The sequence below is a fragment of the Caretta caretta genome, chromosome 11 (assembly GCF_965140235.1).
Source record: "Caretta caretta isolate rCarCar2 chromosome 11, rCarCar1.hap1, whole genome shotgun sequence".
NCBI lineage: Eukaryota > Metazoa > Chordata > Testudines > Cheloniidae > Caretta > Caretta caretta.
This window is the reverse complement of record NC_134216.1, coordinates 60,118,553-60,133,416: the sequence shown is the minus strand read 5'-3', so window position 1 is coordinate 60,133,416 and position 14,864 is coordinate 60,118,553. Positions and strand designations below refer to the sequence as shown.

General features: G+C 42.7%; 1 protein-coding gene across 1 annotated transcript in view; it reads right to left on the bottom strand.

The window, feature by feature from the left end:
- Positions 1-14,864, bottom strand: part of CDK15 (cyclin dependent kinase 15) — a 62,954-nt gene that overhangs the window by 17,724 nt on the left and 30,366 nt on the right. The window contains exons 10-11 of the mRNA XM_048870274.2: positions 12,827-12,890; positions 917-965 (exon numbers count right to left, since the gene is read on the bottom strand). Coding sequence (XP_048726231.2) covers positions 917-965; positions 12,827-12,890 — 113 coding nt within the window. The remainder of the gene's footprint in view (positions 1-916; positions 966-12,826; positions 12,891-14,864) is intronic.

Here is a 14,864-nt window from a genome sequence, read left to right as displayed (position 1 = left end):
GGTGCAGCCAGGTTAATTACGGATGATAGCATGGCTGCTGCCAGTCCATGATCAGGCAGTGTTCCCCTCCTGACCTCAGATCCGATCTTCAGGGATTAAGGTGCAGGGATGTTATCTCTATGAGGCGACCTATCTGACTAAAAACTGCCAGCCAGCAGTGACCAGGGAAGACTTCAATCCTCTCGGAGCCACTTCACAATAATACTTCTCTATTATTGATCAAATCAAACTGTAGTGACCAGGCCTTCTGAAATAGATTTGGGTACTGTGCTGAGTGAAGAGCAATTTCCCAGATTATAAATACCTTTCCTTGGCCGTGGGATGGACAGATGTGGAGGGAAGGAGGAGGGGGAGCTATTTTAATGCTGACACTTTAGCCCAGGAGAAAGTGAGTGAGAAATGTGCTCTGCTCTACTACAGTGTTTGAAGTGCTGTCTCTAGGATGAGCTGCTAAATCAAGGCCCAGGCCATCTCTAGTAGCATTTGGTCACTGAAGAATGTGAGTTCTCCTGCCCTAATTAACCCCAAGATGTTGTGTAGACAAGACCCTTGTATAACTTAACTAACTCTTTCTGGCAATATTCCTATCAACTATTTCCATGCAAGAGAAATTGGCCATCAAGTCTTCTCCAGAGGGCCTGGGAAAGCATAACCTTCCTGAATCAAATTGTGCCCCTCAAACAGCCACACATAATGCTGTTGAACTGCTGCTTGTCTGAGACTAATAAAGCCACTAAGTGCCTATCCCTACTGCAGTCTCTCAGAGTCTGATGCTTACCTTATGGCAGGTCTGATTATTACTAAGAACTGCCGTACTCATCCTGAACTTACTGAAGCTCATTTAAAGTTAAATGGTTGCATATAAAAACAAACAAACCCAGAGGCCGCTTTGACGTTGCTGTCATAGGTAGCTTACCTGGCACAGATCATTCGGAGCCTCTGAGGTCTACTGGAGACGACCCTCTCTAGAAAGTTAATATGCAATCAAAAGATTAAACAAAAATCAAGCAACCAACCATTCTTTGAGCCCTCACAAAAACATACGCTTGGAATTTCAAAGGCTTCTATAGAATTTGTCGCTGTAGCATTTATAAATATACATTATTCCTATAGAACTTGAATATCAGCAGTGATGTTAATAAGGCTGTTACCGTTCTATAACCCTTTCTTTTCATACACCTATGAGGGCAGGTCTTGGGCCGGATTCTGTTTCCATTAAAGCCAGTGGGAGTTTTGCTTTTGACTTCCACAGAAGCAAGATCAGTCCCCAAAACCTAAGACTAAGAAATCAGGGGTAGTGTTGCCTAGTCAGAACCAGGGACCCAATCCAGCAAGGAGATCTGCCTGGGCAGACCCTTACACCCACAGAGAGGACCGCTGAGGTCCAGGAGCTCCCACATAGGTGCAAGGGTTTGCCTTTATGGATCTGATTGCAGGACAGAGCCTGAGTGAGGGCTCTAGGACAGTGGTTCTCAACCAGGGATATGTGTACTCCTGGGGGTACGCGGAGGTCTTCCAGGGGGGTACATCAACTCCTCTAGATATTTGCCTAGTTTTACAACGGGCTACATAATAAGCACTAGCAAAGGCAGTACAAACTAAAATTTCATACAGACAATGACTTGTTTTATACTGATATATATACTATACACTGAGATGTAAGTACAAGATTTATATTCAGATTCATTTGTTTTATAATTAAAATAATAAATAAATAAAATAATGGTAAAAATGAGAAAGTAAGCAATTTTTCAGTAACACTGTGCTGTGATACTTTTGTATTGTTATGGCTGATTGTGTAAGCAAGTAGTTTTTAAGTGAGGTGTAACTTGAGGTTACGCAAAACAAATCAGACTTCTGAAAAGGATACAGTGGTCTGGAAAGGTTAAGAGCCACTGCTCTAGGATGGCTAAGTGTGCTTATCCAGATTCCCACTGTCATGCTTGCTTTATAAACTTTCTAGCAAACTGAAGCCTTGCAGACTTTGCAGTATGGGAGGGGGTTGGTTTTTTTAATGGTCAATTTTCAAAACAACTGGAATCTTCGTGATTTATACATTGAGAATGAAAACAGATTTTTCAAATGTCATCTTCCATTTTTCAAGCTCAAAAATTAATGTAACGTCACATTTATGGCATCCATAGTATGGACTAGTCACTTGAAGCTTTAAAAGAAAAAAAAAGAAAGAAACAATCCCCTTTGAGCTTTTTAACTGGTACATTCTTATCACCAAACAATTCCCTGTCACTGGAATTGCAGTCTGCAAAATACACTGACACAGTTCAGGGCTTTCATTCCACTTCACTGTTCAATGGAGTTTCACTCTCTCCCAAACTATTAGTAGGGTCTATTGTATTTCATTTCAAACAAGGGAAGTATTGCATCTGCACAGCCATTTTAATACCAAAGCCTTCAAAATAATTTTTAATGTGAGATTTCCTGCAGCTGCTTTGCACCCTTTAGATTGAAATGGCTCAGAAGGAGTTTGTAGTCCAGAAATTCTATGGGCTAGATCCTCTGTTGGTGACACATTACTCCACTGACTTCAATGGTTTTATGATGATGTATACCCTTTGAAGATTTCGCCCATTGAGTTCAACGGAGCTGTGCCAATTTACAGCAGCTGAGGGTCTGGCCCAGTATATTCACATTTAGGGTCACAAGGTAGCGCCTGGCTGTTGCATGAGTGCACTGAGGTGGGGAGAATGAAAGGAGCCTTCTTCGCCACTTCTTATGCCTCCTGCAAAGTCTGCTGGGTTGGGATTGTAGAGGCACAAAGCACCTATGATTCCCCACTTTGCTAGGATGTCCACAATCACTCAGTGCAGCTTTCAAGGAGATGTTCACATCTGTGTAGAAAGCCCACAGCAGGCTTGTACAGCGCATGGTGTTCAAAATGGGACTTAACTGGGATTTAAGCGGTTCATATGTATTAAGCAGGCTTTCTGAACAGGGATGAATGTCACCCAAAGTGTGCAGTGCTGGCCAGGGCAGCCAGAGTCAGACGCTATTGGCAGAGGACTCCTATGAAGTCTCAGCTACATCTAAAAGTTGCCCTCACTTGGCAGATCACTGACGGTGGGTAGCAGTGCAAACACTTCTAGAGCACGGCTGACTCCAGGCATCCCTAGCAGCAGGACTGAATCAAACCCATAGGTTTTACAGGAAGGCGAAGGTTAAGGAAGAACTATAGCTATTGTAGTAATATTACAAGAAACTGCTAAATTAATTAAATTAATCTTGGGACCATTCCTGAATCGCTTCATAGGCCAGACTCCCACTGAAGTCAGTAAGGATTTCAGGATTGGGTCCACAGTATGTCCTAACCACAGTGCTGTCTCACTGAAAGCACAACAGTCTTACTAATGACAGGTTTCAGAGTAGCAGCCGTGTTAGTCTGTATTCGCAAAAAGAAAAGGAGGACTTGTGGCACCTTAGAGCCCGAAAGCGTATGCTCAAATAAATTTGTTAGTCTCTAAATTGCCACAAGTACTCCTAGTCTTACTAATGTTCACCATGTTGATTTACAAGTTTGAGATATACAGGTGTATAGTTACCATCATTTTACTACAATGCCTACAGGATTCCTTTGCAGTTCTAAGTGTAATTGAAGTAGCACTCCCAAAACTGCCACACGGCAATGCACTGTGTCTACTGATCTGAGATTGGTTTCAGAGTAGCAGCCGTGTTAGTCTGTATCTGCAAAAATGCATGCATCTGATGCAGTGAGCTGTAGCTCACGAAAGCTTATGCTCAAATAAATTTGTTAGTCTCTAAGGTGCCACAAGTCCTCCTGTTCCTGATCTGAGATAGTAAGGGCTGAAACTGTTACCAGACTTACTTAGCTGCCTTGACATATAACTTTACAGTGAGTTATAAGACAAACAAAATTAAGACTGAGCTCTGTCACAAACCCGTGTTCACTTTTACAGTGCAATGTAATATTTAGTAATCTGCCACAATGGTACAGAAGAGTAGGTAGGTGCTTAAAAATAGTATGATTTTAGGTAAAATCAGAAATACACTGTAGGTTTATTCTTGGAATTTCTTGAGAACCATAACTTAATTAATAAACATATGAATGGACAGATGGCAGTTCTTTGATACCTTCTCCCACCCGCCTTCCCCCTGACGGGGGATGTTTCCTTCTGCTGATTGGCTTTTCAAATCCCAGTGTTAGGAGAACACAGGAGAGGAGAATATGAGGCAACCTAAACAACTCCAATTCAAATTCTTTTTCAATTCTGATGAAAACACAAAGATGTGCAATTCAGACAGTGTAATTAATTGCTGTAGGAGAGCCAGCTCGACCTCCCGGAGATCAGTGTGCAGATCTTATGCTTTCTGCTCCAAAGGGGAACGTTGGTTATATCAGTCACATGGTCCCACCCCACCCCTTGTTCCCAGATCTCTGAACAGCTTTCCACAGGTTCAGTGTAGAGGAAGGAGGTAAGCCAGGTTGGAGGAATGGATGTGCATTGTTCTTCCACCAACCTCACCAGGAGTCGTCAGAAAAGTTAATGCAGCCTCAGGCTAGGTTACATATTCTTTGGAGCCCTTTCCTTGCCTTGGAACCCCCTTGAAACAGACTGCTGGGACAGGCACATGCATCCCAGGACAAGGGCCCTGTCACACCTCCCTCAAAGTGAGGGGAGTTTCAGGGCTAGTGATGGGTTGGGATTGGGAAAGCTCTGGCAGCATGACTTCAGTGGAGTCCCGTAGGTAGGGAGTTGGAAGGAGACTGTGTGCTACCTTTATGCCCCCCTGTCCTGGGGCTGTTTGTGGGGTGGTTCACGCCCCAGTATACATTAGAGTGGCTTCAAGGGTGCTCTAGCTTGTGCCCATCTGTAAAGGCCCTTGAGTGCCTGTTGTGACGATGATGATCTCTGAAGAGCAAGGGTGTTCTACATGCCCCTCTTCCTTGGCCACATTCTCTATCCTAAGAGAAACTGGATGGAGTAGCACAGAGCCACATATTCTAGCCCCATGCCACATGTACCAGGGAGATCCTCAGGTAGCTGGCTTAGCCAGTTTTGTGCCAGTAGACAGGTGCAAAACAGCTTCAGAGCTAGGGTCTGGCTCAAGCAGTGTAGAATCAGGCTCATGGTTTGCCTTTGGTAGCAGCGTAACTGCTTAACAGCCACCTTGTTTGGAGCCACAAACTACTTCAGGGTAGACTATTAACTGGGGGCCTGATTCTCTTTTGCCTTGCACCTTGTGTAGTAATTTACACCCTTGGAAAGTGAGTGTGAATAAATACAGAGGGTGCGAGACAGTGGGGAGCCAGGCTTTAGGGCTGGGTCATGCATTATTTCATTTGATGCACAGACATGTCTGCAAAGACATAAATAAATAAGCTCTCAAAACTTAATCTTTTCAGCAACAGGTTTTCCCCATTAGGCTGGGCAAACAAGTAGCTGACACCTTTTGATTGTATCACAGTGTAAGCAATATTTCAGAAATGTAGCAGACTTCTGCTGCCAAATGTTAATGAAGTCACTAATAGTAGATGACTGTATACATTGTGATTAGAGTCATTACTGTTTTAGTGCCAGAGCTCTGGAAATATCTCCCTGGGAGTTACTATTAGCATCTTTTATAACCCCTTCCTCTAATCAATCATTTAAATTAACTCAAATCCATGTACCTGTTGGATCACTGTTAACCATTTCCCTGGGATCTTCCTTTCCCCCTCCTTTTTGCTTTATTTTGTTTTCTCACCTTTCAGTAAATTTGTGGTAATTATTTGTCTGTATTGAGTAGAGATGCAGTTTGTTTGAAAGCAGAGAGCAAAGAAAAAGGATGAAAAGAAATAATGTTATCCCAAAGAGAGTGTAAAATTATTTATAATTTTACATGATTTATAATTATTTAGCTTATTATAGAACTTTTTGCCTATTAATGTAACTGATTGAAATTTTTCTGACAAAACAGTTGTCCATCAGAAAATGCTGATTTGACAAAATCAGAATGTTTTATGGAAATGTATCAATTTAATCAATGTTTTTGAAAAAAATCATTCAAACAATTCAAAATATTTCATTTTGACCATACCAAAACATTTCAATCAGACTTCAGTGTTACATTTTATTATGTTATAATCTACAATATAATATAACACAAAAGTAGCATCAGTAAAGTCAAAATGCAATGTTCTGATTATTCCTAAGCAAAATTTCAGAATTCCCATTCTGTGGGAAATTTCAAAATTTTGAATTTTCATTCTGATTTGGAATGAAAAAATTTGAAATTTCCTGTGAAATGAGATTCTGGGGTCCAACCAGCTCTACCTCTTAAATTAGGCTAGAGATACAGTGTTGTCTAGTGTTCTGAACACAAGGCTGGGAGCCAGGAACTCCTGAATTCTACGCCTGAACATCCCACTGCCTTGCTGTGTAAACTTGGGTGAATCATTTAACCTCTCTGTCTTGGGTTTCCCACCTGTATAATGGGGAGAATAATACTTATCTACCTCAGAGTGGTGGTATTAGGATTAGCTAATGAGCAACATACTGCAGTCCTTGCCCAAGCAAAACTCCCATAGGAGTCTTTTGCTTCAGTAAGTACTGTTGTGTTTGCCATATGGTGTGTACAGAGCTTTGAAAATGTATGCAAAACACTATAAATGTTAGGTCCTGCTTCAGGAAACGCACTTACACATGTGATTTAATCCATCTCTATTCAGGAAAGCACATTGGGATTTTAAAAGTTAACTGTAAAGTAAAGCATGTGCTTAAGTGCCCTTCCTAAACATGAATCTTTCCCTGAATTGAGGTCTGAATTACTATTTTATTAGTTCAGTTGTGAACAGGTGCAAAATTCAGAAAAGAACTATAATATAATAGATGAGAGACTAGACAAAATGTAATTATTTTTTTGAAAACATCATTTTTAAATATGATGAGCTAACAAAATTGTGCTACTTGCTTTAATCCCTGGGGATACAGGAGTAATATTAAAAAAACATGTTTTTCAAATCCTTTACAAGTAGTTACATCTGCCAGAATTTGTAACTACCTCACGCTTCAGGTCTTAAGGCAATCTCTAACTATTAGGGATCAGGATGAGACCTAATTTGGTGGAGGGGAGAAAGTGTCCTTGATCTGCCACTGTACGGTTTCTTGCCCCTTCCTCTGAAGCATCTGGTTCTGGCCACTGACTGGATGGACCTTCGGTCTGATCTAGTTTGGCAATTCCTATTTTCTGAACAAGGCCAGTGGCAAGATGGACACCTTCCAACTTCATTAGTGTGGAAAAAAATATTATTACTATCCTTATTTGAAGTAGTTCTCAAAGACCTCAGACAGGCTTGAGGCGCTATTGTAAGAGGCACATTACAAACACCCAGGTAAATATAGTTCCTGCCCCAAATGGTAAAACAGACCTACAATTTTAAAGCTATGTAAATAGATACTGATTGAAGATGAAAGATAAAGGAATTCAAGGATCTTTGAATACTGTTCAACAAAATGGGTAAAATGCTGATCAAGTGATATATGATTATGGTGATGTACACACAAGATAATGATACCATTTATGGCTGATCGGTCTTCACTAACAATGAGTGCAAACCCTAGATACTCAATAATTCTGTTATTTTCTATCAATTCAAAATGCAGTGTCTGCTCATTAGAAAATCCCTCCTCATTGCAAAACAAAAGACCCGCTAAGGGGCAGATGGTAAGACAAGCAAACCTAGAGGACAAAAGTTAAAGTAGTAAACAATCCCGTTTGATGAACATTGAAGATGATATTAAATGCTGCTAACTGAAGGCAATGTTTCTGCATATATGCATAAGAAAATACTTGTATGCAGTGTTGCTGTAGCCATGTTGGTCCCAGGATATTACAGAGACAAGGTGGGTGAGGTAATATCTTTTATTGGACCAACTTCTGCTGATGAGAGAGAGAAGCTTTCAAGCTTACCCAGAACACTTCTTCAGACCAATTTCTGTTGGTCTAATAAAAGACATTACCTCACCCACCTTGCCTCAAGAAAATATTTATCTATCATCAGCAAAACTGGTGGTGCAGCCAGATAGAATCAGTGTGGCTGTGTGGTATAGACTGCAGTACATGGCCAACGCCAGACATAGCAAGTTGCCCTGCAGACTGACGGCACTGCTCATGAGTTCCTGGGTTCCTTTGGGTCCAAAACCATACGCAGTTTATTATGAAATAAAGATCTCCATCATTTTAGGATTCAATTTCCTTCTATCCCATAGAGACTTCTTGTTAAATGAAGTCTCAGTATAGAAAGTGAGATTAAAAAAACCCACACATTCTGAGAGCTTAGACTTCATTTGCAAAAATGTAATTGGATGCTGGTGTTTCAGTGCTTGTTGCTTCTTGCTTCCATCTGCTGGTGGAAAGTTGAAAAGGCAAGGGACACGGAAAATACCTCTATATTTGGAGGAGGGGGAAAAAATGCTCATTTTTAGAAGCATCTAAATCCCATTCCTGGTAGCAGAGCCATCTGCATATATTCGATAAATGATACTAGTGAGCCTCTTTTGCTTTAAATGTCATTGCTACATCAGGAGAACTTCCTTGTAAAACTCATCTATCACAGTTGAGATGATACTAACCGACAGAAAAAACTAAATGCTCTTCTGTTGCTCAGCTTATGCAGTAAAAGGCATTTAAGGCAACGAGTTCTAACAAAGTTGTAAGAACATTATGAACTGTTCCCTTCCCTTTGGAATCAGAAAAGCATCAGAAAGCGGAGATGTGAAAAACTCAGTATATCAGTAACTAATATACAATCCGGCAAACGCATTGGTTACTGTCATGCTGTTACTCCTAATTCTTTCCTGCCTTTGACCCCTGGTGTCTAGATTCTAACTTGTAACCATTAGTGGAGATGGATCAAGACGCTGGCCTTCTCGTGCCACAAATGGAGCTGAGAGGGGATTTAAACTCCCTGCTTTTCAGTGTGGTGAAATGAACACAGCAGTAGATTAATGCAAGGATTTGAGCTCACACAGCATGAGAGCTTTCAAAAATAGTGTTAACAGAGCTACAACTGCCTCTTTCACAGGAAGCAAAAGGAGAGGGACAAAAACATGAACAAACACAGGGCAAAGTCTTGTCATTGCTGTTGAGGATACAGTGGCTCCTGGGTGCAGTGGGACTGGCAGGTGGGCCACTGAGAGCCCAAACAGGGGCTTTCCACACCCATAGCATGCTGCAGTGACTGGTTCTGCAGCCATGCAGGCAGGGACAGAGTAAGGGCAGCGTGCCCATGGATCCACAGTTATGTGTAAAGAGGTGGAGTGCAAGGGCAAGTGTGTGGACAAGGCAGCCCAGGGCACTGCTCTCTGGCCTGAGGGAGACTTCCTTGCCTCACCTTCCTGTTCATTTGGGTTTTGGACCTGGGTTGAGGATTTGGCATATAAGCAACGACAGCTGGGTTAAAATGATGTAAAGGAAGGACAGATTTTTCTTTAATATAGGGCCCTCTTCTGAACTGTTTTATGCAAGGGAGCAAAGGGGCTTAAGGTGCCCTATTACTGCCTTGCACAGGCTATGAGAGCGCATCCTCCCAGGGGGCTGTTACTTCCCCTCCTGTGGGCAGGAAGTGATTGCAGGGCCTGCACAACTGCATGTCACCCCTCGGTCAGGGTTTGTGACAAAGCTACACTTGGGGAGCCCCTCATGGTGCCAGGTACACCTGGAGGTTCCAGTTTAATAGGTTCCTACAGACCTATCTAGTCCAGGAACCCTTCCAACTACAAAACAGTGAGGTCACCTCGGTTCTGGAGCTGATCCTGTGCTGTGGAAGACAATGGAAGATTTCCCATTGGTTTCAATGAGAATAGGATCAGAGCCTCTGTGCTTTGTTTTGTGATATTTCTCCTTCTGTGCCTCCAGGCATGGACCTGGTTATTTGTTATCTGTGCTTATACTGCAGTGCTGGGACTTCAATGGTACTAGCTATATACAGACTAGTACCTAGGTTTGGAGAAGCACTCGGAAGTTTCCAAAAAGAAAAGGAGTACTTGTGGCACCTTAGAGACTAACCAGTTTATTTGAGCATGAGCTTTCGTGAGCTACAGCTCATTTCATCGGATGAAGTGAGCTGTAGCTCACGAAAGCTCATGCTCAAATAAATTGGTTAGTCTCTAAGGTGCCACAAGTACTCCTTTTCTTTTTGCGAAGACAGACTAACACGGCTGTTCCTCTGAAACTCGGAAGTTTGTCTGCTTAGCTGAACTATCCCAGCCACTTGGATTGGCACAGCTGGGCTGGAAATAATCTCAAGAGAAAAGATTCTCTCATCCGATCTCCACAGCCTCCCCTCAGGCTTGGCATATCTTAGGGATAACAGCATTTTTGCTTTGGATGGAAGCAGAAAGTGCAGAAGAGTGTGCAAATGAAAAATACATTTTAAAAAAGTGACCATGTTTGTTTCATATATCCTTTCCCCCTCTCCATCAGAAATGGCTTGGTTCAGTTCATGTCTAGGGCAGATGCCCAGGTAGGTTCTTATTTTATCCAAATGGGTTCATGTATTCCTGATTTAGAATCAAATGCTGGCTCGAGAGTATGGCAAGAGACGCCAGGTGTGTGCGGGAGTCATTCAGGGGGGCTCTGAAGACGGGAAGGGAATCCTTCTTCCTTCCCCCATGTGGGTGCCTGAATAGAGGGGACATATACAGGGATGTGTCCACCAGCTCCCAGTCTGCCCCACCCACAGAAATGCCTTGCCTGTGGGCTTCACAGCAGATGGGAAGCCTGCTCTGCCCTCATGAATTCCTAGGGCTTGTCTGCACTGCAGAAACTTTCTCATCGGTTTTCAGACCACTTCAGATGAAGTGGTTTCAAAACCAGACAGAGCTGCTTAAGCTGACCTGATCCATTTTTGCTGAAACAATTTCAAGACTGCCTAGAATCCCCCTGCCATAGTGGATGGAAGTGTATCAGCTCTGGTGTCATCACGGTCACCCGGGACAGCATTTGAATGTGTACAGTTTGGACTGGGTGGAGTTTGGTGCTAAAGCTTACCATAACTCTGCCTGTGAATGGGCCTGTTTATTCTGTTGACATCAGAAAATTCCTTTCCTTGGGTCAGATTATGCTACCCTTTGTCGCATAAGGATTGCTTTATTCCACAAGCAGTCTGGGATAGTTTGTGCTATAAAATATTGATCACTGTTATGAGTGAGAGTATCCCAATCCAGCACTTAGTGAGGAAAACCGTTCATTTCCCCCCAACTGTCTGCTCTGTGCTCCCTCCCCAGCCAGACTAGTAAGTTGCTGAAGAAGGCGACACATTCCAAATTTCACGCCAGTTTGATTAATGTGTCTCGGCTAATTGTGTGAAAGATTCCAGTCTTTTAGAATGTGAGACCAGGTTATTGTTCATCCAATCACAGTTAGCATGTGAAAATGGGGGATGTTTAGTGTCCAAGTGCTGGAGTCAAAGGAGGGGTGTCTTGGAGTGGGTCACAGAGCAACACCCACTCCTTTGAAGGGATGTTACTATGCTCTACTAAACATGTAAACCTCTTGCTCAAAGCACTTCTTTTCCCTCCTCCACTTTTTTCAAGATAGATATTCCCCGCTCCCACCTCTCAGGGAGTGAGTGAGGTCTAGGTCTGCAGATGGATAGATTTCACGTTCCAGGGTTTTTAATATTTCACTTTTATATTTCTCTGAGAGAATGATCCTGCTGAGAGGCTGAGAATCAGTACTCATCATTTCCCCCTCATTGACACTTGGATATATTGCACTGAAAGATATCCCAGAAGAAAACATTAATGAGAGAGAGAGAGAGAGAGCCTGCTTTTCAAAGCATACTTCTCAATCTGCCCACATCAAAATAAGAAACAACTGGCCCTTTGAAGTTCAGGACACAGACTTCTCAGCCAGCCTGCATGGAAATAGAATAAACCAGCTTTATAAATCACACACACTTCTCACCTTGCCCACATCAGAATCAGGGGCAGTGACCTTTGAAAGCAAGGTTTAAAGGCCTCAGACCTCAGCTCCATAAGAATAAAAGGCATAGTTAGATCATACCTACAAGTATTTGTCATCTTGTCCAGTGTAAAGTAGGAGATGCTGGCCCTTTAAGTTGAACAGTAGACTAATTAGGGCTTGTCTACCCTCGCACTTTACAGCGCTGCGATTTTCTCACTCAGGGGGGTGAAAAAACACCCCCCTGAGTGCAGCAAGTCTCAGCGCTGTAAGGCGTCAGTGTAGACAGTGCACCAGTGCTGGGAGCCGCGGCCCTCATGGAGGTGGGCTTTTTCGAGTACTGGGAGAGCGCCCTCCCGCGACTGAGAGCGCGCCCTGCCGTGACTACACAAGCCACGTTAAAGCACTGCCGCGTAGACTAGCCCTAACTAAGGCTCTGTCTCATACGAACCTTTCCGTGGCACAGCTGTAGTGGTGCAGCTGCACCACCGTAAGGTCTCCTGTATCGTTGCTCTGTGCTGGCGGGAGAAAGCTCTCCCACCAGCATAACTGAACCACGCCCAACAAGTGGCGGTAGCTATGCCAATGGGAGAGCATCTCCCGCTGACATAGTGCTGTCCACACGAGCGAATTTGTCAGTAAAACTTATGTCGGTCCCGGGGTGTTTTTTCACACACCTGACCGACATAATTTTGCCAACAAAAGTGCTAGTGTAGGCAAAGCCTGACTCTTCAGCACTTGGTACAATAAAATGTTAAATCAATCTAAGCTTTAGGGATGTACTAAGACCCCCCCACCTAATTTCTGCAAGGCATTGCATTTTTTTAATGGAAAATTACTGATCCAGTTCTTAAAAGGTTAGTAACTCAGAGTGCATGTAGAAGCTCTTTCTGTGAGACTGTACCTGGTTTATAGTTGGGAAGCTTGGAAAGTCCTGGCCAGGTATCCTCAGTTGGGACCCCCAACACCTGTGTGGGGCAAGAGATCAGAAATCAACTGTTTGAATCCATTTGTACAGTCTGAGACAGAGTCAGATTCTGACCTCAGTTACACTAGTGTGAATCCAGAGTAATCCCTTGGAAATCAATGCATTTACACCTGGACCTACTCTAGTGTAGCTGAAATTGAAATCTGGCCCTATGTGTAAAGGAGAGATATGCTTTAGTACTGCTGAATTTATAGTAAAAAGGGACTTGCCAAAATTTAATGCCACTGCTGCTGGGAATATCAATGTACATGTGCAGCTGCACTGACAGGTGTCATTTACAAGGGTATGTGCAATAACAGGGTCATTGTATAGCCGTGTTTACAGCTAAAGATGTCCCTCTAGGGCCAGGATTATATTGATGAGTTGTTCTCTGCAGTTGTACTTGCACCACATGATATGCATTCAGTGGCCATGCACTGTAGCTGTAATAGAGACCCCTGCTGTTTCGAGATCAAAAAGAAAAGATGGTAAACATCTACTGACAGGTGCTAAAAAATAATTCAGGGCCTGATTCTGAGAGGTGCTGAGCCTCAACGTCTCCTTTTGCCTTGAATGTCAATCAGTGCAGCTCAGCACCTCTCAAGTAGTGGAGTTCAGGCCAGTAAGTATCCCCTAAGGTCACTTTTGCTGCAGGGGACTATGAGACTGAGCACATATGTATACATTTTCTCTTTGGAATTGCAGCTGTTCAGTGTGATAGTTATTATTTATTACATACAAAGTGCCCTGCGTATAACACTCTGTAAATGAGCTGTGCCAAACACGTAAAGCTCATACCCAGTTTATGGCATGAGATGATAGAAACAGTACTGCCATCTCCAGGCATTCAGAAATCTGAGTCAGGCCCCCAAAATCATTTATTTGCTTTCTGCTTTTAGAGCCTTTTAGATTGCTCTCAGGTTTTATTCTGCAACCAGGAGGGCTAGGAACTTAACCTTTCTTTAAAATGAAAGCTAAGATTCTCATATAATCACCTGACATCAGGAGCTGGGTCTTTAAGTAAACACCAAATATTAAGAGACTTGTGATAAAATTGCAAGAGTTGACAACACTGTGAAATATGATACAGACAGCAAATATGGAGAGTGGTCATTAAAAGTGGCATGCATTTTTCACCTGTATTTTGGAAACAATAATGAGGCTACGATGAAAATTCCTAGACTCTGCAAGATGGGCAGAACAGCTAGGGTGACTGGATGTGGATGAGGATACATTAATTTATAAATAGCACATTTATAGCACAAATAGGATATGTTATGTCTACAGATTGGCTCAAAGCAAACCCCAGACCTGCACACCCCTAAATCGTGGGGGAGGGGGTCATTTATAATCTGAACCTGAGTTCAGAATTGTGCAGTAGACTCTTATCTTTTTAACAAGCCACATCAAAATTCTGAATCTGAAATCCCTGAAATACACAGTGTAGAAAATCCAGCTCTACGTTTTGAAGTCTTCTTCCTACTGACAGGTTTCAGAGTAACAGCCGTGTTAGTCTGTATTCACAAAAAGAAAAGGAGTACTTGTGGCACCTTAGAGACTAACCAATTTATTTGAGCATAAGCTTGAAGTGAGCTGTAGCTCATGAAAGCTTATGCTCAAATAAATTGGTTAGTCTCTAAGGTGCCACAAGTACTCCTTTTCTTTTTGTTGTTCCTACTGTAATTCTGGCCCTGACTCTGCTACATGCTGAGCACCTCCTGTGAGCTACGGAGAGTCTTTAATTCCTACAGAAGTCAGTGGAAAGTGAGAGAGTTCAGCACCTGGCAGAATTTGGCTCTGTAGCCCAATGCAGCAGATCATCCTGTTCAGCAAAGTACTTAAGAATGCACTTAACTGTAAGTATGTGCTTAAGTTCTTTGCTGAGCAGGGAGAGATTAAAGTGCATAGTTAAATGCTTTGCTGGACTGGAGTGTGAATGAGGCATGGGCTCGGAATATCAGTATATAGTATCAAT